Here is a 21,798-nt window from a genome sequence, read left to right as displayed (position 1 = left end):
ATGAATATTTTATCACTAAAATTATTGTATGTCCCTATAGTCGGATCAGAAATAAGAATAAGGAATGAAGGGCACCCAATTTAAAGATTACTGATGGTTTATATATTTGCAGGAGTGTTGAAACTTCAGTTTGAACTTGCAGGGTGACATCAGCAGATAGCCCAATATTACAGCTGAGCGTCAAGATGTGTAGTTGCCCATATCTAAAGAGTTAATTTCAATTCTTATTTTTGGTTTCATGTACATGTTTCTCTGCAATAATGTTGCACATGCTTGCTGAATTCAGAAATAGAACTGGCTCTGAAATTAGAGTTGACGCAGTCAAGAGGCACCCAAACGTGGATTGATCTTTTTGATCAGTATGTGAAAATAATTCATTTAGGTATATGAGGTGGTCTAAATCTGATTGCTTGATGATAGCATTTTTTTCAATTTATCATTTACCATGTGCTTTATGTTAGATTTTGATGCACATAACCAGTCTTGGACATTACTTAAATGTTTTTGGCATTTAAAAAATTGTTTTTGGCATTTTAATATTTAATGTGGGACATGACAACACTTCAAACATTCATAGGTCTGTTTATTATCACATCAATTAAGGTACAGTGAAATTCGATTGAAACATACTTATAATGTTGTTTATTGTTAGGCATTTATATCAGATTATCCAAGAATTAAATTATTTTTAAGAGTATATTTGTATTGGTATATTTATAAGTTGTTCAAGAATCTATCTATCTCTGCCTTAAAAATATCCATTAATGTCCTCCACAACCTTCTGTGGCAAAGAATTCCACAGATTCATCACACTCTGACTAAAGAAATTCCTCCACATCTTTCTAAAGGAATGTCCTTTAATTCTGAGGCTATGACTTCAGGTCCTAGACTCTCCCTCTCGTGGAAACATCCTCTCCACATCCACTCTATCTAAGCCTTTCCCTATTCGGTAAGTTTCAATGAGGTCCCACCTCATCCTTCTAAACTCTAGCAAGTACAGGCCCAGTGCCGTCAAAGGCTCATGGGCTCTCATCTTCTTTAGCAGCCTCATGTATGGCATCTTATCAAAGGCCTTTTGAAAATCTAGGTGAACATTCACTGACTCTCCTTTGCCTGTCCTGTTATTTACTTCCATAAAGAATTCCACAACAGATTTGTCAGGCAAGATCTCCCCTTCACAAAATCATGCTGACTTTGGCTTATTTTATCACGTGCTTCTGAGTACTTGGAAACCCATCCTGTATAATGGACTAAAATCTTACCGACCACTGAAGTCAGTCTAACCGGCCTATAGTTTCCCCTCTTTTGCTTTGCTCCCTTCTTGAACAGCGGAGTAACATTTGCAATTTTCCAATCCTCTAGGACCATTCCTGACTAGTGATTCTGGAAAGATCACCACTAATGCCTCCATAATCTCTAAAGCCACCTCTTTGAGAACCTTGGGGTGTAGTCCATCTGGTCCAGGTGACCTATCCACTTTCAGATTGTTCAACTTCCTTTCTATGGTTTATGTTTATAGTTGTGTGCACTAAGGAAGGCGGTGAACAATATTGCAGAAGGCCAAGGTGTGCAGAATCCAATGGCACTGCACAGACTTGTGGAATATAAATCAGAGATCCGGTAAGGAAGATCTGTGTGTGCTCGAGTTTTTACATATTAATAAATTTGTAGTTGTATTTTAAGTTTCAGTGGATGCAAAAGTGAGACAATTATTAATCCAGTCCACTAATCTTAACAAAATATAGTATGCATCAGACAGCAGGACATCAGGGGTCAGGAACATGGATTAGATTGGTGCCAGACAGGGAAAATTCATTATACCACTGTGTAGCATGTTTAAAACTAAGTGAAATTAAGGGTTGGTTTGGTATTACTTAAAATAACCGTCTAGTGCAGCATGCGGCCTTCTAGGCCATTAAGTGCGGCCTTTTGAATGAATCCAAATTTTGAAGAACAAATCCTTTTATTTTTATTAATGTGTTTGTCTTTTATTATTTTTATTTTAATCTTAAAAGGAACGTATTTATAATACTAAAGAGTAAAAGAAAATTCAACAAAATAATCCTCCCCGACCGACGGCCACAATTAAGCCATTAGTAAGTCATGAGGGCTATTTTAACAAAATAATGTACATTTTGAAGTATATCTAATTGAAGTTTCTTGGATGTGGCCGTATTAGATTACAGCTAACTTAATGCGGCATTCCAACATGAAAAGGTTTCCCACCACTGATCTAGTGGTTCAGAATATCTGTAAGTCTTAAGACCAAAGTCCCAAAATGCAGGATTATCAATTATATTATAAATGTTACTATTTTTGTTATGAAATAGTAGATCGGATGGGAAAAAGAGGTAGGTATAAATGAGGACTAATTTTCCTCTCCTTTCGCTGTGTCTTTCCCAAATGGAAGGTGCTGATATGTTACCCAGTCCAGTCTGCTGCTGAGAGAAGCACAAAGCCATTCAGTGCAACGTATTTTGCGTGCCTCCATCATCACATGCTATTGGAAGGGAAACCTCTGTGACGGGGGCAGCGGGTCGTGGGCCAGAGTCGTAGAACCTCCACTGCAGCACCTTCAGGCCCAGGGTCATACATTCCCATCGATCTGACAGAGCATTTAGAGCAGCTAAATCCAAATTCAGTGGTTAACTTTGAATCCTGTTCTTTTAAAGTACAGGTGCACAACCTTTTATCCGGTGTTCCGGAAACCGAAAAACTCCGAAAACCGGCCATTTTTTCCAGGATGTCGTCGGCACACCAAAGCTCGCGTTTGGCGCCAAACTTGACCCGAAACGACCCACGGTCAACCCAGGTCTGTACTACTGTAGCTGCTGCCTCCTCCCCGGAGACCGGGGAGACACTTAAACATCTGTAAATCATTGCTTAAATGTTAGTCAGTTAGTTTGGAGGGCTTTTATGTGAAGGGGGGGTTGAAGGGGTAAACTTTAATTCTTAGTGCCCTACCTGGTCGGAGAGGCGGGGAGCGGTCAATGCCTTACCGGGTCGCCGTTTAGTAAGCTCCGCAGCGCTGTGGCCGCCAACTCCCAGCTGGGGCTGCGGGCGGCGCCGGTTGTAGCTCCGACCCCGGCAACTCTACCTCTGGCTGCGCGGCGCTCCAAATCCACCGCCGCCCGTGGCCGGACGCCCGCCCGCAGCCCCAGCAATGTTGGGAGTCGGCGGCGTTGCAGCGCTGAGATACCAGCGGGAAGCGGGCAATGCCTTACCGGGTCGCCGTGCGGTAAGCTCCAGGGCGCTGAGGCCGCCTTCTCCCAACATTCGCGGAGCTGGGACTGCGGGCGGCGCTGGATTTGGAGCGCCTCGCAGCCAGAGGTAGAGTTGCCGGGGTCGGAGCTTCAACCGCGGCCGGACGGAGCCCCCAGCTCCGCGATGTTGGGAGTCGCCGACCAGGTAGGGGACTAAGAATCAAAGTTTCCCCCTTCACCCCACCCCACCACCACATAAAATCTCTCCAAACTAACTGACTAACATTTATGCAATGATTTACAATGATTCCCCGGTCTCTGGGGAGGAGGCAGCCGCTCCAGACTTTTCAAGCCGCCCGCGCTACCTACCTAATCTACGCTAAAAATCTTCCATTCGGAAATCTGAAAATGTCCGAAATCCGACAAGTGTCTGGTCCCAAGGCTTTCGGATAAAAGGTTGTGCACCTGTACCTGGAAGACACATTGTACACTGCAGTGCTTCAACATTTAATATCCCTTATACACATGTGGCAATTTCTCTGTGTTAAATATTTTTGCTGGTTGTGTTTGATCGTGTGTGGACATGGCGTCGAAAGACGAGAAGCCGAAGCAAAGGATTGGAAGCCAAATCACCGAACGGAAACAAAGCGGAAACAAAGCCTTAAAGCAAACTCACCGAAAGGCCGCTCTTCCGAAACGCCAACTCACCGAAAGGCTGCGTCACCTACAAGCCAACTCACCAAATGGCCGCTCTGCCGAAAAGTCAAATAACGGTCATGGCGTCGCCGGGGTGGGGCGGGACCTTTCAGCGATTGGTCCAGACCCCCATGTCCATTCCATCACTGGCCGATGGAGACGAGAGGGTGGGGGTCATTTTCCCACACAACCCATAGGTGACTGGGCACTCTGAACCCGAGCACCAAGTTGTAAGCGGCCGAAGGAGCGCATCCCTCGGGATATCCCCCATTCTCCAACGTGAGTCTTTCGAGGTGAGTCAGGACAGTGTGAAGAGCCAGAGAGATGGCATCCTCTGTGGATCTATTTGCCCTGTATGCAAATTGATGAGTCCAGTGATGCAGGGATGCTGGATTTGATGTGAGAGAGGACCAGCCTTTCAAAGCACTTCATGGGTATTGGAGTTAAGGCAACCGGACGGTAGTCATTCAGGTTGGTGACTTTTGACGTAATTTGATGTAAACTAGCTCGAGAGGGAGTGCTCCCATTAGGTTTAAACTTGATGTGATCTAAGTATTTTAAAAAATCCTATTATTCCTTCACAGAGCAACCCGAAGAATGTGTCACCTGGAACAAGAGAGAGATCGGACCCTGCTGAAGAATATTATTAAAGTATGGAAAGATATCAAGTCACTTAGAGAGTTCCAGAAATTCACTAACACACCAGTGAAACTACATCTTAGAAGGTGAAATTATTTGTTAAAGTTTCGAATCTTTTAAAATATAATGGGGTAGTATAATGTGAGTTCAGTCAATTGATCCCTCTTCTTTCTTCTCTCTCGCTCCCTCTTACCCTCACTTATCTCTCCCCATCCCTTCTCTCTCACCTCCATCCCCTCTCTTCCCACTTCCTCCTCCTCTCGTCCTGCTCTCCATCCCCATTCCCTCATCCTCTCTCCCTATCCCCTCTCTTCTCACTTCCAACTCCCCCATCCTATCTCTTCCCGCTCCGCCATATCCTCTTCAGATTTCTTCCCCAACCCCTCTCCTCCTGCTTCCTATGCCCTCTCATACTTTCCCGATCTCCATTTTTTCTCTCTTCCCATCCCCTCTCTTCTCACTTCCCCATCCTCTCTCCTCCCGCTGCCCCATCCCCCCCGCTTTCTGCTCCCCCATCCTCTCTCTTAATTTAGTACAGATATCAGAGGTTATGTGGAGAAGGCAGGAGATTGGAGTTCTTTGAAAAACACAATCAAGTTAGTTGTATTGGATCTTCCGCCAACAAAGTTATGCTGACTATCCCTGATTAACCCTGTTTTCCAACTGAAAAATTAACCTGTCTTTCAGAATGTTTTCCAATAACTTTAGGAAGAGTTTGGAGGGAGAGATAGATCAGCTATGATTGAATGGCAGAATATACATGATGGGCCGAATGTCCTACTTCTCCTATTCCTTGCGACATGACCTCCCCGCTCCCCCATCACCCCTCTTCTTTCCATTCTCTTATCCCTGGCCATTTCAATCCACCTCCTTTCTCTCTCCCCGCCCCCACCCCCACCACGGTGGTGCCAATGTTCAAGAAGTTCCAGGATTTAAAGTCAGCCTCAATGCAAAATATAAATATACAATTGACTTGGTAATATACCACTCGAAGTACACTCGAACAAGAGATGATGTTCCATTGCCCATTTTTTTGATTGATTGAAACATACAATGTGGAAACAGGCCTTTCAGCCCACCAAATTCACACCCACCAACAATGACCATTTCACACAATTTCTATGTTACCCCACTTTCACATCCACTCCATACACGTTAGAGGAGATTTACATATCCCAATTAACTACAAACCGGCACATTTTTAGGATGTGGAAGAAAACCTACACAATCACAGAGAATGTGCAGACTTCGTACAGATAGCACCCTAGGTCAGGATCGAATGACGGTATCTGGCGTTGTGAGATAGCAGCTGTACCGAATCGGCATTTTGTGGGCTGTAGATAGACAAAATGAATGTTTATGGTGCTGTTGGGAGTACAAATCAAGCGCAGTAATTTTTTCTTTGGATGGTGTCAGGCATATTGAGGATCATTGGAAAGGCAGAGCATGTCATCAAACTCCTAATCTGTACCTTATAAATGGTAGAGTCATTTGCCAAACAATTTGCACATTGTTCTTGTAGCCACATTAGTCATAAGCAGGTACAGTTAAGTTTCAGATTAATGATGATACCCAATCGGTTGGTAAGAGGTGATTTGTTGATGGTGAAGCCATTGAAAATTAAACACAAGTGATTATTGGAAATTATTGTGTTTGGAATTTACATGGTGTCAATTATATGAGGATGTAATAATAGGTATAAAACATCAGTTTGTGCCTTGACCATAACATTTCAAGGTCATACTATGGGCTGCTTCAGTCACTGAAGCATTGGGAGTGGAATGGAACATTGTGCATCATCAACCGATCCTAGTTCTGTCTCCATGATATCAAAATGTTCATTGTTGCTGATTGCACCAGGAGATGGTTGAGTCTAAGAAAATCCGGAAGGATGCCTACAATAATGTCTTGGGCCACAAACCAATGCTAACAACGGCAGCCATTTTGTTTTAAATATGACTGTAGCCCTTGAGGAATGTTCCCCTTGATTCCCAGTGACTTCAGTTTTGTCAGAACTCCTCAATGCCAAACTTTGTTAAATGGTGCTTTGATGTCAATGGCAATAACTTGCATCCTGATTCTACAATTAAACACTTGACCACGTTTGAATCAAGCCTGGGATAATGCCTGGATTGAGTGATCTTGGCGAAAGCCATAAGTATCGAATGGGGGGATCTGGTTAAATGCTACTTGAAAGCAGTGTTCGCTCTGGAATCTGGCTCTAAAGTTTCCGAAACAAATTTTGTAGAACTGTAGAAAGCTGCAGATGTCTCATTTGGAGAGGTTGGAATAATACGTAACTCACAACTGAATAAGCTAGGGCCTATATAAATATTGAAGCAGGGAAACACCATTTATCCACTTTTTTCCATCTTTCATTTAATAAAAAATATAATTTATTTGTTTGTATAAATTAATATCCAGGATCTCAATGTCTCTTTCAAGGTCAGTACTTATCTACCCATAATTATGCCACAGTGAGAAGTAGGTGGTCACCCGCCTTCTTGGACTGCTACAGTCATCCTTGCCACGGTAATCACATAATTTTGGTGTGCAAGGATTTAGACCCAGTGGTGAAGAAGATCCAGCAATTTATTTCCATATCAGCATGTGCATGATTTGGAGGGGAATTTGTAGGTGATGGTATTCCCATGTACCTCCTGCCCTTAGAAACATAGAAAATAGGTGCAGCAGTAGGCCATTTGGCCCTTCAAGCATGCACCGCCATGATCATGGCTGATCATCCAACCCAGCATCCTGTACCTGCCTTCTTTCCATACCCCCTGATCCCTTTAGCCACAAGGGCCACATCTAACTCCCTCTTAAATATAGCCAATGAACTGGCCTCAACTACCTTCTGTGGCAGAGAATTCCACAGATTCACCACTCTCTGTGTGAAAAATGTTTTCCTCTTCTCGGTCCTAAAAGATTTCCCCCTTGTCCTTCTTGGTGTATAAATCATTGGTTTATGAGGTGCTGTTGGAATAGTCCAGGAAGGGAACTGCAGTGCAATTTATAGGTGGAGGTACATGGTGGAGTAGTAGTTGAAGGAATGATTGTTTAAAGTGGCTGTTGGCATTCCAGTCAAGTGGTCTACTTTGTCATGGGTGTTGTTCAGCTTCTTGAGAGTTGTTGATACTGCAGTCATACGGGCATGTAAAGGGTATTCTATCATGCTCCTGACTTGCACATTAATGATGGCAGGAAGGCCTTGTGATATCAGGAGTCACTCACTGCAAAATACCTGGCTTCTGACCTGCTCTTGCAGTCAGCAGTATTTTTGTGGCTGGTTCAGTTGGGTTTCTGGTTAATTGTGACTAATGAGTGGTTTTTAAGAAAGAACTGCAGATGCTGGAAAATCGAAGTTAGACAAAAATGCTGGAGAAATTCAGCGGGTGAGGCAGCATTGATGGAGCGGACAAAAATGCTGGATAGATGCTGCCTCACCCGCTGAGTTTCTCCAGCATTTCTGTCTACCTGAGTTGTTGTTGGTTGCTGCCAACCAGCTGTTCACCAATGTCTGAAAATGAGGCCCAAGATCAGACCTGTTTGGATTTCCAGTAGTGCTCTGCCATTTTTGACCTATTTCTAACCTGATGTATTTAACGGGAATAAACATGTGTGACCTGTTATTCATGTTAAAGGCAGGAGGCCAATAGAAAAGCCGACGAATTAAGTTATGAACATGAAATCCAGGCTGAGATTGCAGAACTACTGGAAGACTATCAAGAAGTCTACGATAGTAAGCTGGAGGAATATAAAATAAAGTATGAGGAATGGAAATCCTGGAGAAAGGCAAGAGTGAGTATTTGCTTTGTTTTGCTGACAGGTCGTGTTTATTTTCACTGCAATTCAACATGTGCTTCAATCAATCATAATTAAAGTCAAATCTATTGACACTAATAAATAATGTTTGATCAAAACACACATTTCATTCCGTACCTGTAATGCCCCAAACTAGGTGTCCGATTTATTTTACAATTTCTTCTTTGGTGATGCATGTTTTTACATGGATGAATGTTTAATTCCAATGCAAAGAGGAAGGTGGAATTAATTGTTATGTAAACGGGCCCATTCATTTCTTATTCAAATAAAATACTGCAGATGCAGAAAATCTGAAATAAAAAACAGAATCCCAGAAGTACCCACAAATCAGATAGAATCTATTGGAGTTTTGGTGAACAGCTGGTTGTGCTGCTACCTCACAGTTCTTGAGACCTGGGTTTGATCCTGACTTTGGGGTCTGTCTATGTAGAGTTTGCGCATTCTTCCTGTGACCACATGGGTTTCCTCTGGGTGTTCCACATCCCAAAGATATGCGAGTTTGTAGGTTATTTGGCCTGTGTAAAATTGCCTTAATTTGAAGGGTGTGGATGTGAAAGTGGGATCACATGGAAGGAATGTGAATGGGTGAGCGATGGCTGGCCTGGACTTGGTGGGCTGCAGGGCCTTTTTTCCATGCTGAATCTGCATACAATGAGCCGAGGTCAGGTTTCATCCAATGAGCATTTTCCTTAGTGCCTGTGTCAAATTGTAATGATGAATTTGGTGTTTGAGGCAGTGAGGAACTGAAATAAAAACAGAGGGTGTTGTAAATATTAACCATGAATCTCTCTCCACAGATGTTACCTGATCCATGAAATATTTCCAGCATATTTTTTTTTTCTTTCGTTTTGTTCCCCTTTCACCGTATCCAACAAGTGTCACCAATACCAGGAACTGTTGGGGGAGTAGGGGGGGGGGGGGAGCTGGAATTCCCAGTTTGCGAATTGAAAATCAGGTTATGGAGATGGTCTCTGACTTCTATAATTGCCTCTGGTTTGGTGGCTTTAGGCATTTTAGGATTAAGCAGAAATGTTAATATATATATTTAGAAAAAGGACAGTTAAAAAATTGTGACATTTATTTTGCCTTGATTTCTCAACATGCGACGGAAGAAGCTTAGTTGGTGTTGGGTTCAATAGATGATAACTGAGATATTGGCTTGGCTCTGCTCCCTGACAGAAAGCAAAGAAGAAACAGAAAAGAGTTGCGGGCGAGCAGCAGGATGACGACACGGATGAGAGTTTGACGGCTGAAGAACTTCCGAAGCCTGATCCTCCCGAGCCAGTTGATCCTTCGGTCGTAGAGGAGCAAGTCCGGGAGACGGCTGCCAGAATCTATCGGAAGCCCGGAGAACCCTTGCTGTATCCTGAACTGAGCATGACAGCTACAGTAACCCCCACCAACCAGTGCCCAAGGTAAGTCTCAATACCAACGTTCAATGGTACGTCTGCCACAATTAGGAGTAGATCAGTGCAGAATATGGTGCAATATCACGGTCTTTATATTAAAAAAATATATAAAACCTATTTTAAAAACATTAATGTCTGAGCATACTGTCCTAGAAATTGATTAGCAGGACTCCAAGAAATCAAGTCGGGGGGAGTTCCCTCTACCATGGGTACCATGTAATCCCGTGCTACTTACTCCATAGTCAAATAGTTGGCGACTAAACTGTCTCCCCCACCTGGTTTACCAGCTGCGGAGGGGGCTGTGGACCCCCAGCAGGACCAAAAACAAGACCTGCCAAAGGGTGGATGAGCTCCTAGCGACCCAACAGCCATCCACACTTCAGTACTAGTTGCGATCACTGTCGTACATAGCAATGTAAGGCTCCCAGAAAATGATGGTGTGTAGTAAAAAAATAATTACCTAACCCAGAGTATGGCATTTTGACACATTTGCCAAGGAACTGGAATGCATCCATTTTTATTGTACTGAATGTGAATGATAAATTGGGAATTGCCAAGAATTGTTAAGAATGCAAAATTGGAATTCAGAAAGCAAAATTGGAATTCTTGGCTTTGAGAAAGCATCATCAAGAAGGTTCTTTAGTAACTTGTCAGTTTCTTTGTTGAACTAAATTAAGGCTTCTCTCATGCTCTCTCTGCGTTTTATGCACTTGCACACCCTTGATCTCGCGCTCCTTCACTCGTGCTCCCTAGCTCTCCCTCTCCTCTTCACACACCCGCATCCCCTCTCATGCTTCCCACCTGCAAGCCACTATCTCTCACTCAGGGGGATCTGCTTTCTGGCCATGAATGATCCTACTGTAGCCCTTTTGCTCAGCTGCAGCTTGGCATCACTGATAGAGGGGTCAATATGCAGTTCACAGGAACCTCAATCCATATTGAGTGTTGGCAGAATTTTTTTCTCGTGATGACAAAATTGATATCCTGGGAGATAGTTTCTAGTCATAAATTTTGATCTATTGTTGGCAAAATTCAAACTCGATGACAATTGAAGAAAAACGACCATTCATGTTTACTCACAGAACAATAGGGTTTTGTAAATTTCCCCTCTAAAAGCTTCCTATTCAAGGGACAGAATCTGTCCTGCTTTTTGAATGAAAATAATCCAACAGCAAATGTAAATACTCAGCAGATCAGGCTGCATCTGCAGAAATAGAAACAGGGTCAATGTTTCAGGTAGGAGATCCCTCATCAGAAATGCAAAACCCTTTTCATGCAAAACTGTCTCTTCACCTTTTTTTAAATTTTAAGTCCTGTCAAAAAATGTCAGTTGGAGGTCTTTTATGTGGTGGGTGGGGGTGGGGAAGGGGGAAACTTTATTTCTTAGTCCCCTACCTGGTCGGAGAGGCAGCATCCCTCCGAGCTGCTTCTTCGCCCGTCCTCGCGGCCTACCATCGAGAATGGAATGGCGTTTCCTGTTGGGACTGGCCGGCACTACAGCTTCGGCGGCGGTGCAGCGCTGGGACACCATCATGGAGCGAGTGATGCCTTACCGGGTCGCCGTGCGGTAAGCTCCGGAGCCCTGTGGCCGCCGACTCCCAACATCGCGGAGCTGTGACTGTGGGCGTCCGGCCGTGGGTGGCGCTGGATTTGGAGCGCCGCGGAGCCTGATATCGAGTTCGCCGGGGTCGGAGCTCCAACCGGCAGCCTGAGGACTACGAGTGCCCCGGTCTCCGGGGAGGAGGCAGCCGCTCCAGACTTTCCAAGCCGCTGAGGAATGTTTCACCTGACGCCGGAGTTCCATCTTCAAGGCAAGAGGGCCCTGAAAATCATCGGACTGGCTGCATGGCCACAAATGGGCCCCGACCTCGGGTGTTTCACAGAGGAAGAGGACTTAACTTTCTGGTGCCTTTCCCCACAGTGGAAATTTTGATTCTGCTGTGGGGGGACCTTTGTGTTGAACTCTATAATTGTGTTGTGTCCATTTTTTAATTTTTTTAACCTTTTTCTATGTTTTGTATGGAAACTTATTATTTAAGTTATGTAAAGCACTTTGGTGTCAATGCGAGTTGACTTAAAACGTGCTATATAAATAAAACTTACTTACTTTTGTTTATCATCACTGAGATCTGTGAAGTAGTAGTAAAACTCACTCTCAGCTTCTTAGAAACATAGAAAATAGTTGCAGGAGTAGCCTTATGGCCCTTCGAGCCAGCATCGCTATTCAATACATTAATTGGCATTGTGATATTCTCCAATGTTACTACAATTTTTGGCATTAATTTCAATTTATAGTGCATCTGGTTTTCCTGTAGTTCTATATTTATTTATTTATGCCTTATTTGTAAAGGAGATTTTAATTTTTGAAAGCTTCTGTTGAACTTGCTTTTCACCTGCTGTAGAATGTTGAGTTTTCTTGAAGCCAGCACATTGATCCTCTGTTTTAAATATACTGATATAGTCACTCCCTGAACCCTTATGGAAATCAGAATTTCGCAAGTCCGAATCATCAACTCTCGCTGTTAGGGCACTTCTTGCGGTGCATGGCCTTTTTTACTAAGGTAAGCACCATTGCTGGCTTGTTTCTGATGTAAACATGACTGGTCATAGTGTTGTGGAAGTTACAAACTGCCTTGATTGCACTTGACTGAACACAGAATTGTTCAAGTAAGTGCAGTTTACGTTATTCGCCTATTGTGTAAGTCAGGGAGTGTCTGTATTGAAAAATCTGTGATCCCCTTTACTTCTGCCCAAATTAGAATGTATTTATTGTCTTCCCCAGAGGAGAGCAACTGCGAAGACAGGACGTACAGCGATGCACTCTATTTGCTAAAGTTCTCTTTAACAACAAGGAAGTTTCCAGGACAAGTAGCCGAACATTGGGTATTGATTTTAGGATTCATTTTGGGCAAATCTTCAACATGCAGATAGTCAACTGGCCAGAAAGTATAAAAATTCAGGTATTTATATTGGAACACTTCCTTTGAGCGCACTCCAGCATTTTGTGTCTACCTGGTTTTATAACTGAGCCGCTCCCATTTGCCTGTATTTGAGCCATATCCCTCCACACCTCTTCTATGCATGTACCTGTCTAAATGCCTTTTAAATTTTGCTGTGATACCTGCCTCTACAGCTCCCTCTGGCAGCTCCTTCCATATGCACACCTCCATCTCGTGAAGAAATTGCCACTCCGATTTCTTTTAGTTTTTTTTATCCTCTCATCTTAAACTTATGCTTTCTAGTTCTGAACTCCTCTACCTTGGGGGAAAAAGACTGACATTAACCTTGTCTATGTCGCTCATGATTGTGTATACCTCTATAAAGTCTATAACTACTTACAGCAGGGTGCTGCTCTAAGTTTAAATGTGGTCTCTCCAATGTATTTTAAAACTGTTGCATGATATCCCAACACTTGTACTTTGATGAAGTAGTTTGGGTTTTATTTCAAATAATCCTAAGTGAAATGTAAATTAAATGTTTTTAAATTTATTATATTTGGTTTTAAATTTCGTAATTTATTTAGTTCCTTTAAGACAATTGGAAATGTTTTGAAGGATCCGAGCCATACATGGTAAATGGAAATAACACCCTGATCAACATGGACTAATTGGGCTGGAGGGCTTGTTTCCATGTCGTATGACTTTATAGCTTTAATTTTTAATAGTTTTTCAATTATATCTATTTATTCCACAACATCTGAGATATTTAAAAAATAGAAAAAGGTCGTGTGACAGTGTGAGCTCTCAGACATTATCGGGGAAGTTTGTGGGCGAGCTCTCATTTTCTGCCTCCTAAGACCTAGGTGCCACTTGCTGTCTAAACCGCACACAAACCCATGTAAATCCTGCTAGCTGCTAGCTAGTGGTCCTTCATTCAGTCACCAGTAGGCAAGCAGCACGAGTTGGCTCAAACTATCACATTCCTGCACTCTGCACTGAAGTTAAGTTCATGTAACCACACTATTCCCAATGAGAAGAATAACTTGTAAGATGATAAATTTGTTAGTTTAGAGATACAGCACAGAAACAGGTCCTTCCTTTGGCCCACGCCGACCAGCGATCACTGCATATTAACACTATCCTACACACACAAGGGACAATTTTTACATTTACCTAGCCAATTAACCTGCATACCTGTACATCTTTGGAGTGCGAGAGGAAACCAAAGACCTCGGAGAAACACAGGTCACGGAGAGAACATACAAACTCCCTACAGACAGCACCCATAGTCGGGATCGAACTTGGGACTCCGGCGCTGCATTCGCTGTAAGGCAGCAACTCTACCACTGTGCCACCGTGCTGCCCTGTATATTTAAAAATTACCAATTTAGTTGGTTTCTTCAGTCAGGAGAAATTCCGTGTTGACAAAATTAATACAACTTTGCTTTTTTGTTTGTTCATGTGTTTCTTCTCCCTTCTCTTATAGATATTTCAAACCATAGGGACAAGCACCACAAAGATAGAAGTCTTTGTTCCCATCCCAGAAACCAGTATCCTCACAGGGAGTGCTCCAATTGATGAAATGGAGTTTAGTAGTGATCAGCGTGTGATGTTTGACCATGAAGGTGTTGGCAGCGGTAGGTTTCAAGTGTAACATTTTAATTCCTTGAGTAATTTTACTCAATGCGAAAATAAATGGTCATCAAATTGGTATATTTCCATCCTGTTCCCTTACCTATTTCAACCACCCCCCACCCACCCTTTCCCCATTCTAGCTAAATATTTCCATGAGACTAGTAGGTATTCTAGGAAGTAAAAACATAGCATTTTGGTAAATATATCAATGCTCAGAAATATATAGTCGCATAGCACTGTCTCTCTTTATTAGTTTTTCCCAATAATTACCATATCTAGATCATTTTTGGCACTTCAGAAATGTGTGTAGTACTCCCGACATGACTCAGTTTTCCACGATGGCTACAATAACACAACACTAACTTGGGACTCCTCGGGATTCCTGTAAATTAATTCTTATAGTTAGTTTTGATCCTTCAACTTCCCTCTCTAATGCAGTCTTCCACCTGCAAAATTTTAAACTGATAAAAACAAAATGCTGGAATAACTCAGCAGGTCAGCGGCATCTTTGGAGGACAAGCATAGGTAAGTTTTGGTCTGGACCGTTCTTCAGATTGAAGAAGAAGGGTCCCAGCCAGAAGCGTCATCTATCAATGTCCTCCAGAGATGCTGGACCCGCTGATTTACACCAGCAATTTGTGTCTTTTTGTATAAACCAACATCAGCAGTTTCTTGTTTCTAAATCTCAAAGCTTGTTTCTACATCTGATCGCACCATCCCTGTAAGAACCCTGATCGCCACCTTTCTCCCCTGCACTTAGCGCAGTTTCTGACAACAGGCCCTAACCTTTACACATCCTCCCTCAACATGCAAAGAAAGGCCACAACCATGTTTCTGGCCAATAACCTTTCCTTTCACCTCTTCCCTCTACTTCCAATTCCCATTCTCCGTCACTGGGAGCACATTTTTAAATTAGATAAGTGAAATGACCATAGGCAGTACAAGTCGCTTCCTTGCAGTGCAATAGCCCCGGGTGCGACCCTGATTATGGGAGATGGCTGCACGGAGTTTCTAAGTTCTCCCCGTGACTGCGTGGGTTTTCTCGGAGTGCTTTGATTTCCTCCCACACTCCAAAGACATTAATTGGCTACATTGTTCCTGGCTTGCAGGATAGAACTGGTATATAGGTGATTGCTGGTCGCCGCCCGACTCGGTGAACCGAAGGACCTGTTTCTACGCTGTATCTCTAAATAAAAAACTAAACTGAACTAAATGTTATTTCAAAACATTTTGCGGAATGATTGATGAACAAATGCATCAGTTTCATGAATTTTATGCTGAATTATCCGATGAACCAGATGTCTTCTATTCATGAGCAATAAACTTGCATCATTATAGCTTCTCCAAGCTTCTGATGTCAAAAAGGTTAAAAATGACTGAGTTCTTTTATAGAGCTTTGAACTATTTGAATCTATTTTGTATACAAACTTCCAGCTTTGTTCACCTCAATAGAATCAAATGAGTATTTATAATTGCCAGAAGGCAACCATTTCAAACATTCTTTCTGATCAATGGAGGTATTTATCCCAGAGAATTGCTTTGCCTCTTTGTTCCTTATGTCCTTCCTTCATACTAACTTTAAAATCCGCTAGAATATTCATCATGCCTACAGTAAACCTTCCCTATAACGGGCCATGGTGGGGGGGGGGGGGGGGGGGGGGGGGGGGGGGGAGACACGATGTCCATTATTGCTGATTGTCTGCTATAGGCAAGTAAGGTATTAACATTGTATGTAGTTGAAACAAAGAAAGGCAGATTATGGGAAGGGAGTGGGGGGAGGGAGGAGAGAGAAGCTGAGTGACAGAGCGACAGGAGGAGGAGGCAGTGCCAGTTGAGCGGGGAGCGGACAAAGCCACCATCGTCAACAAGAAGCAGCAGCAGGTGAGAGGGGAGGGAGCCCCATGATGACCGAGAGCATCTTGTTGGTGCTGGCGTCCTGAAGAAAACACTGTCCACAGAGGCTACATCATGGGACACAACAACAATTGTGTCATCGGACGGACCATGCCTTGGTGAAGAAGGGCTCACGGCTGCATCTTTCGAGTCGGGAGTAGGGTTGGAAGCCGAGGCTCGAGGCAGTGTGAGCTTGGGGAGGCGTCAGCAGGACCATTTGCTATAGATGAAATCCGTTATGAAAGGGTCCGTTGAGACGAGTTTACTGTAATTGGGTAATGTGTGCCAATATTTTTCTGCTGGCTGAAAAAATTACCCTAATAATTTTTCTTTACCCTATAAAGATAATGTAGTCTTTGTAACATCATACTAATTGTTATTGTTATGTTAATTCCAGATCTAATACTATCCCCCTAGTCTGGTTTCAGTCAATCACTGAGTCAAACACTCTTTCTTTATTCTTATACAACTGCAGGGACGGTCTCAGATCTACTCTCTCTCTTGAGCCCTCAGTAGTCTCGCGTAAACAGAACTGAAAGAAATGACCGACACGCCCAAACAAATTACTTACACTTTTATACCCTTAATCGGAGGCGGAGACATTAAGGGCGCAAAAATATAATGAGATGGTCATCCCTACATGTCAATCACTTCTTGCAGCTAAGAGATCACATTAAGGGCACCCACTTTGCCTACTTATAAACATTATATACAATAATTCACTTACCACACATACTATGTATGAACTTACAAAATCCTCTACCCAATCACAGACCTGGGTTTAGCGTCTGTTTAACTTTACCTCGGACTTAGTGGCACCTAAGGCTTCTTTGGAACTGAAAACATTTGAGAGCATCTTTACAAATCTAGACTTGATGGCAACTTTTAATCACATGAGCCTTTTGCACCTGGTGTCCCTTTGTCCCCTCAGCAGAGCTTGACCTTTTTCCACAGAAGCCTGCCATTTCCAAAGTACCCAAACACCTGCATATCTATAGTTACATGGACAAATTATTTAATCATTGTTCTTTGCATCCTTTATTGTTTTCACACATTATATTAATATATTGTTAATACCCACTTTTTTGGATTTCATCCAATATAATAAATTAATATTCACAAACACATGGTTAGCAGAACAAAATATTTATTGCACTTGAAAAACTGTGCCATTGTCTTAATCCAGTTGCTGATCTAATCTGTTACATTTTCAGAAAGTTTATTAATTTTACATCTTTGCTTTCCCTTTGCTTTCAGGAGTGGCATTTTCCTTTGAAGTAGATGGAAGCAATCAGCTGATCCTGTTGACTTCAGGCAAGCTAGCGTGCAGTGTGTCCTGGGCAGTGGATGAGAATGGTGTGCCATTGGTGCCTCCTGTGCTTCATCAGAACTATGGGATTCAAAGGTAAACCTTCCAGCTTAGTTTGAAATATTTCCCAATCCAGAGGCAAAGTTACCACTCTTCATTTGTGTGGTATGGTTGAAAATAATTAATAATTCAGACTATTAACCATGTGTAAAATTACAATATTAAAAATGTGGAAGCTTATTTTGAAAATAAATATTTTTTCGTTATAAGGTTACTGACGTGACATGAATGATCGTTTGATGTCACATTATTCACCTTATGATGTCACATTATTTCAGCCTGTTACATAAGATGCATCAAATGGCACATCTGCACTTAAAATAGTAATTTGGCAGTGTAGATTAATTCGCATTGATTGTTATTTAGAGGCGGAGAGAGAAAGAATGCAGGGATGACTTAAAATTAGAGAATCAATATTCATACCGCTGGGTTGTAATCTGCTCAAGCGAAATATGAGGCATTGTTCTTCCAATTTGCATGTGGCCTTACCCTGATGGGATGTGGCTAGTGATGGGACCCCTTTGGAGGTGGTGAAAATGTCAGAGGATTGTGTTGTATGTGACAACTGATAGGGTGAACGTTGAGCACTAGGGGGACTTTTTTCCCTATTGCAACTTGAGGAAGGGGATCAAGGGCAGAGCTACGAGATACTGAGGAGACACATGTGAGGGCCTCATTTATGATAGAAGAGGAGAACTCCCCATTCCATAGAGAATGAGGTATGGAACACCACATCGTGGGTGCAGATGCGACAGACACGATGGAATTGGGAATAGGGGATAGAGTCTTTGCAGGGGAGACAAGTACATGATAATGTCCAATTTTGTAAATTAATTTAACTTGCTTTCATGTTTTTATTTCTTCAAGTGTCGCTAACACGTTCCCCAGTAAGTTTTGGCCTGTTATGTCTATGTGGCTTAATTGGATACATATCGTTTAAAAAAATTTGCTGCTTGCAAATCAACCTTGTGTAACATTTTTTGTACATTCATATTAGCACTCTGAAACACCTGGATGCCATATCATCTATTGGCGCAACTGGATTAACAGACACAAAAAAACTGGCTAAGTGGGCAGCAGAGTCGAGGCTTGATCCAAATGATCCCAGCAATGCAGCTTTGATGCAACTGATAATGGTAAGAGGACTTAACTCAAGGAATCTCATTTTTTTTTTTACCTGAATGATAAAGACAAAATATTTATTGTGCTCCAGCCCCTCCAAGATACAACAGAAGTGGTGTTAACTGTGCCATTCTACAATCTCAAATGCTTTGTTCCTTCAGGTACAGTGTTTCTTGCATAGGCCACGCTTTTGCCTTCTGTGATTGGAGATCATTAGCTTTGATATCCCTACCCTTTGGAATTTAATCTCTGCGCACATATCCATTGTTGCTTTTCCCTGTGTCTTTCTGCATCTCTGACCATCTTTCAGAATAGCTTAAAATCTAAGCCTTTTATGAGATTCTTACCTTGGTTCTTGATGTAGCAATTTGTGTTGGTCTATATATGAGAGAGAGAAATATGTATATTGCAAGACATAAAGAACCAAGATGCTATATGGTTCCTTAAGCTTCGCTGCAGATCTGTCCCAGCCCGTGTGTATGATTATGGTGCCGTTTAGAGGGGGGCGGGTTTAAAATGTGATTTTTCCTAGGCTGTTCAAATCGAGCTTGTTCAGCCTACCTCAGTTGCTGACGAAAAAATCGCTTGAAGTTTCGCTCGCTGGAGCTATTTTTACATTGTACGGGTTTATTTAACCATATAACCATATAACAATTACAGCACGGAAACAGGCCATCTCGGCCCTACAAGTCCATGCCGAACAAATTTTTTTCCCCTTAGTCCCACCTGCCTGCACTCGTACCATAACCCTCCATTCCCTTGTCATCCATATGCCTATCCAATTTATTTTTAAATGATACCAATGAACCTGCCTCCACCACTTCCACTGGGAGCTCATTCCACACCGCCATCACTCTCTGCGTAAAGATGTTCCCCCTCATATTACCCCTAAACTTCTGTCCCTTAATTCTGAAGTCATGTCCTCTTGTTTGAGTCTTCCCTATTCTCAAAGGGAAAAGCTTGTCCACATCAACTCTGTCTATCCCTCTCATCATTTTAAAGACCTCTATCAGGTCCCCCCTTAACCTTCTGCGCTCCAGAGAATAAAGACCTAACTTATTCAACCTATCTCTGTAACTTAGTTGTTGAAACCCAGGCAACATTCTAGTAAATCTCCTCTGTACTCTCTCTATTTTGTTGACATCCTTCCTATAATTTGGGGACCAAAATTGTACACCATACTCCAGATTTGGTCTCACCAATGCCTTGTACAATTTTAACATTACATCCCAGCTTCTATACTCAATGCTCTGATTTATAAAGGCTAGCATACCAAAAGCTTGCTTTACCACCCTATCTATATGAGATTCCACCTTCAAGGAACTATGCACGGTTATACCCAGATCCCTCTGTTCAACTGTATTCTTCAATTCCCTACCATTTACCATGTAAATTTAATTATTATAGTAAGTTAAAAATTAACCTCTAAATCCGCGACCGCCGACAACGGGACGGATCTCATACAGGGGAAGGTAGGTTGTTTGTTTTTGCATTAAAAAGCGCTTCTTAAGATCCCTTTATACAAAGTTTAATGTTGCGAGTAGCTAATTTGGGGCCCCGTTAAATCCCGCAGTATTTTTCTGGGCATTTGGGGCACAAATCTACCGCAATGTGAACGTTCTAAACCAGCGCGTTCCACAGGATCCCACTCAAAAGCCGATTTAAATGGCCATTAATTTATAGCAATTGAACACTAAATTCCCTCCATAATTAATGTACATGAGATTTAAAAATCATTTTTTATTGTGAATTCTTTGTGAATATTATTTGGACACTTAGGCTATCTAAAAATGTTAATCATTTCTTAAGAAATTGATAGATGTTTAGATCTAGTAATTGAAGTTTGGAATTAGCTACAATTGGGTAACTAACTAATTATATGCTCTAACTAGACTAAGTGGTTTCCAGAGGGCTAGTATGCAAATTGTGCGCCAAATGGATTCTTGGGCTGGCGTCTCAGTCAATCAAGCCTGTTGTGCTGGCAACTCACTCATTCACGGCTGGTGGGCTGGTAGTTGACTCACGGCTAATCCTTGAAATTCTATTTCAAGCAGGGTATGAGGCCACCAAATTCAAGTGCAGTTTCTTACCACTTCTAGCAGGGTGCAAGGCCACCAAATTCAAGTGCAGTTTCATACCATTTGAAGTAGGGTGCAAAGCCACTAAAGACAGCGAGTCGTGACCTCTCCCTCCTCCATCTTGCAGAGACTGAGCCACACCCACATTTCCGTGTTTTATAACCCGTAGCCCCCCATCGGAAAAAGGTGTGGCTTTCATGGAGTGATTGACAGGAGAGAGATTCTCAACATTTTTTAAAAAACTAATAACACTTATTTTTCATTGATGGGAAGAATTCTCTGCACCTGCTCAGCAGAGGGGGACTGAGTAAGATGGCCAAAAATCACAGCCGTAAGTGGTAGCGTTTTATCTAAAATCAATATACAGTGTAAACAGGAAGTAAGTGCATTTACAGTAGTGCCTTTTAACTTCAAGCCATTGCACCCAAGCCACCATCTGCAGTAAGTAGTGCCTTTCAACTTCAATCCACACCTATGCCACACCCAAGCCACCATTTGCAGTAAGTAGTGCCTTTCAACTTCAAGCCAAAGCAACCAAGCTACCATTTGCAGTAATAGTGCCTTTCAACTTCAAACCAAAGATCCCATGCCACCATTTGCAGTAATAGTGCCTTTCAACTTCAAGCCAATGCACCCACATCCCCCATTTGCAGTAAGTAGTGCCTTTCAACTTCAAGCCACACCCAAGCCACCATTTGCAGTAAGTAGTGTCTTTCATTTGCCACCATTTGCAGTAAGTAGTGCCTTTCAACTTCAAGCCACACCCAAGGCATCATTTGCAGGAAGTAGTGCCTTTCAACTTCGTCAAAGCACCCAAGCCACCATTTGCAGTAAGTCGTGCCTATCAACTTCATGCCACCATTTGCATTAAGTGGTGTCTTTCAACCTCAAGCCACACCCAAGCCACCATTTGCAGTAAGTAGTAAAAATAATGTCTATTGGTTCTAAAATGGTTCATACTAGAGCTCCAGAAAGCCCCCCTTACCTCCT

The 21,798-nt window shown here is 42.5% G+C and overlaps 2 protein-coding genes across 3 annotated transcripts in view; both read left to right on the top strand.

Annotated features, from left to right (window-relative positions):
• LOC129699137 (ADP-ribosyl cyclase/cyclic ADP-ribose hydrolase 2-like) overlaps window positions 1-21,798 on the top strand; it is a 263,707-nt gene that overhangs the window by 105,593 nt on the left and 136,316 nt on the right. The gene's annotated exons all lie outside the window — the stretch shown is intronic.
• Window positions 1-21,798, top strand: part of cc2d2a (coiled-coil and C2 domain containing 2A) — a 137,499-nt gene that overhangs the window by 68,403 nt on the left and 47,298 nt on the right. For both annotated transcript variants that reach the window (XM_055638802.1, XM_055638794.1), the window contains 8 exons: window positions 1,520-1,620; window positions 4,484-4,624; window positions 8,183-8,339; window positions 9,543-9,778; window positions 12,555-12,732; window positions 14,198-14,348; window positions 17,497-17,644; window positions 18,606-18,744. In XM_055638802.1, coding sequence (XP_055494777.1) covers window positions 1,520-1,620; window positions 4,484-4,624; window positions 8,183-8,339; window positions 9,543-9,778; window positions 12,555-12,732; window positions 14,198-14,348; window positions 17,497-17,644; window positions 18,606-18,744 — 1,251 coding nt within the window. The remainder of the gene's footprint in view (window positions 1-1,519; window positions 1,621-4,483; window positions 4,625-8,182; window positions 8,340-9,542; window positions 9,779-12,554; window positions 12,733-14,197; window positions 14,349-17,496; window positions 17,645-18,605; window positions 18,745-21,798) is intronic.

This window comes from Leucoraja erinacea, chromosome 1 (genome assembly GCF_028641065.1).
Source record: "Leucoraja erinacea ecotype New England chromosome 1, Leri_hhj_1, whole genome shotgun sequence".
Taxonomy (NCBI): Eukaryota; Metazoa; Chordata; class Chondrichthyes; order Rajiformes; family Rajidae; genus Leucoraja; species Leucoraja erinaceus.
The sequence above is the reverse complement of the archived record's forward strand: the minus strand, read 5'-3'. Positions and strand labels throughout refer to the sequence as shown.